This window comes from Cannabis sativa, chromosome 4, assembly GCF_029168945.1.
Source record: "Cannabis sativa cultivar Pink pepper isolate KNU-18-1 chromosome 4, ASM2916894v1, whole genome shotgun sequence".
Taxonomy (NCBI): domain Eukaryota; kingdom Viridiplantae; phylum Streptophyta; class Magnoliopsida; order Rosales; family Cannabaceae; genus Cannabis; species Cannabis sativa.
The window spans coordinates 73,018,932-73,021,383 of NC_083604.1; the positions used below are offsets into that span (position 1 = coordinate 73,018,932).

Genomic DNA, 2,452 nt, shown 5'->3' on the forward strand with positions numbered 1-2,452 from the left:
GAGGCTTCCCGATCACTGCTGCTGTAGCATTCCTGAGGTCCAAAGTCCAGAAGTGGTTTGCTTCACGAAAAGAAAAAGCTGACAAGTGGACGAAACCCCTAGCACCAGAAATGGAGGAGGACTTGGCATTGCATTTTGAAAAAGGTCGGTTTTTGAACGTTGACTCATGCGGGCCTTACACGTTGCAGGTTCACCCTGGAAGAACAGTTCTCACCAGTGGCGTAGTGGACTTCCAGGAAAAGAGTTGCACTTGCGGCTTGTTCCAGTGCATGAAGTTTCCTTGTCCTCATGCATGTGCTGCATCTCAGGAGCGAAGTATTAGCGTGTACACACTATGCTCGCCATATTACACAACAGAATATTGGAGGAGAACATACGAAGGAACAATTATGCCAGTTGGTGACGAGGATGATTGGGAATTACCTGATGACATAAAGAACATGACAGTTGGAGTGCCTGTTGAGAAGCAACCAGTAGGGCGACCCAAGAAGCAAAAGGTTGGAAGAATTAAGAACAACCGAACTGCTTGTAATGGTGAAAGGATTATCAAATCACGAAAATGTAGCAAGTGCGGTGCCACGGGACACAACAGAAGCACTTGCACCTACCGAGGTTTAACATAAATTTTTAGTTTATTTGTATCGTGATGGGTTGGACTATTATGTATTGTTATTGAATTAATGTTGGACTATTTTAAACATTAGAATTTGTGATATTTTATGTTTACATAATTATTATAATTTGTTGCACGAAAGAAAGGCGTAAAATTTGTATGAACTCTTGAAAAAACATAAACATACCAATAAAAAAAAACCATTTACATTGTTATCTTAATAAATACCAAATAAAAAAAACATTTGTTCATGCTAAATTCTGGTAAAACAAATCTACACACCACCGCTCTCTAAATTTCTTCATATTCTCATCGTGCACATTATCAAACGTAGTCTCCAGCATACTATGCTCGATGTGCTCTATCACGTACATCCCGCAGTTACCGCTGTATGAGACAATAAAAAGTAAATGAATAAAAGTGTGCAAATTAAATTCAAGTTAAATAACAAAAAAATCAATTGTAGTAAAGTTACCTTGTCTTTGTCTGTGGAACAACGGCCCGATCCATGACTTTTGAAGTGAAATTTCTGACCTGGCTCTCTGAGGCGGTAAGTTGAGGCAAGAGGATCATGTCATGACTCTCGAATAGGCCAGCCTGCAGCAGCAAATTTGGTAGTAATTTTTCCCACATTTCCAGGTGACGGTTCAATTCGTTCGTGGAAATCGATCCGAGGCTGGAGTCAAATATGTTCAACAACCAATGATCCAGATCTATCTCTAATGCCACCCAATGCTTTGCTCCATCGAAGTAGAGGGCCATATATATTCTCTCCTTGTTCTTCCAACTGGCCAAGAATTGACTTTCATCCCCTCGGATCAAATCTAATATGCCCTCGTCCCACTGATAGTTAGCCTGGTCATCACCCGCAGCTTCCCACCGAGCAATAACTCCTGCTGGGAAAATACACGGCATTATGACACATCTATTCGGGTAGGACTCGGGATAAAAGTGTTGCCGCCTCCTCATCAAATGGAATGCCGCATCCAAATGCTAAAACATGAAAATTAAATATGTCAGAGTTAAATAAAAAAGAGTTAGATAAAGTCTTTAAAAGCAAAAGCAGTAAAAAAGTCTTAAAAACTTACATCGTTCCCAAGCCAAAATTTCGGAGTATGCAGTTCGAGGAACCAAGACGAATGGTATCGACCGGTGAAGCACTCTCTCGGGTAATTGTTCCCAATCTGGCCGAGTACCCAATTGTGAAAAGTCTTGAGCAGCTTCCGATCAACCACTCTAAGTGGGTCCGCATTCACGAGTGTCGAAGTAGCCCTAGCCTTCTTCTTCATTTCAGTGTACTCAGCGAACCACCTAGGCCGCCTTCTCTTCCTCCGGTTCTCCATGACTTCTGGAGCTGTCTCTAACACCTGCACCTCAGAATCCTGAGTATCCCCGATGCTGGTGATATTCGTCTTCTCAGGTGTACAGAACATGTCATCATCATCCGGTTGGTAATCATTTGGGAGAATGAAGTCATCTTCCGGTGTCCGAGCCTCCTCTTCCGGTTGTGGCTGTGGCTGTGGCTGTGGCTGTGAATCTGCTGCCGGCCTTCCAGGATCTTGCAGGAGCGTCATTATGGTCTTCAACTGATCCATAATCGCTGTTTGTCCTCTTAGCAGAGCGGCCTGCCCCCTCTCCACAGTCTCCAACCTTGCCAAAATGGCAGGGTATACTGGATCGCGAGCCTCCGAGGTGCTGGGAATGGAAGCTGACGGGGGAACAGGAGGACCCTGTGACGCTGCAAGTGGGTCAACACCAGACCCATCAGGAACTGAAGCTGCAGATGGGTCAACACCAGACCCATCAGGAACTGAAGCTGGAGATGGGTCAACACCAGAC

General features: G+C 44.2%; 1 protein-coding gene across 1 annotated transcript; it reads right to left on the bottom strand.

The window, feature by feature from the left end:
- Positions 1-780: 780 nt before the first annotated feature.
- Positions 781-2,208, bottom strand: LOC133037369 (uncharacterized). Its single transcript, XM_061114452.1, has 3 exons — positions 1,702-2,208; positions 1,089-1,606; positions 781-1,000 (listed from the first exon to the last, which is right to left on the bottom strand). The coding sequence occupies exons 1-3, from the start codon at positions 2,206-2,208 to the stop codon at positions 862-864; spliced, it is 1,164 nt and encodes a 387-aa protein (XP_060970435.1). The 3' UTR covers positions 781-861.
- Positions 2,209-2,452: the final 244 nt, after the last annotated feature.

Bases quoted from the DNA above. Each gene is read 5' to 3' on its own strand.
- LOC133037369 (XM_061114452.1), bottom strand. From the start codon at position 2,208: ATGGATCAGTTGAAGACCATAATGACGCTCCTGCAAGATCCTGGAAGG. The intron at 1,607-1,701 runs GTAAGTTTTTAA...TTCATGTTTTAG, and splicing joins AATTTTGGCTTGGGAACGAT to CATTTGGATGCGGCATTCCA. The intron at 1,001-1,088 runs GTAACTTTACTA...TGTCTCATACAG, and splicing joins GTTCCACAGACAAAGACAAG to CGGTAACTGCGGGATGTACG.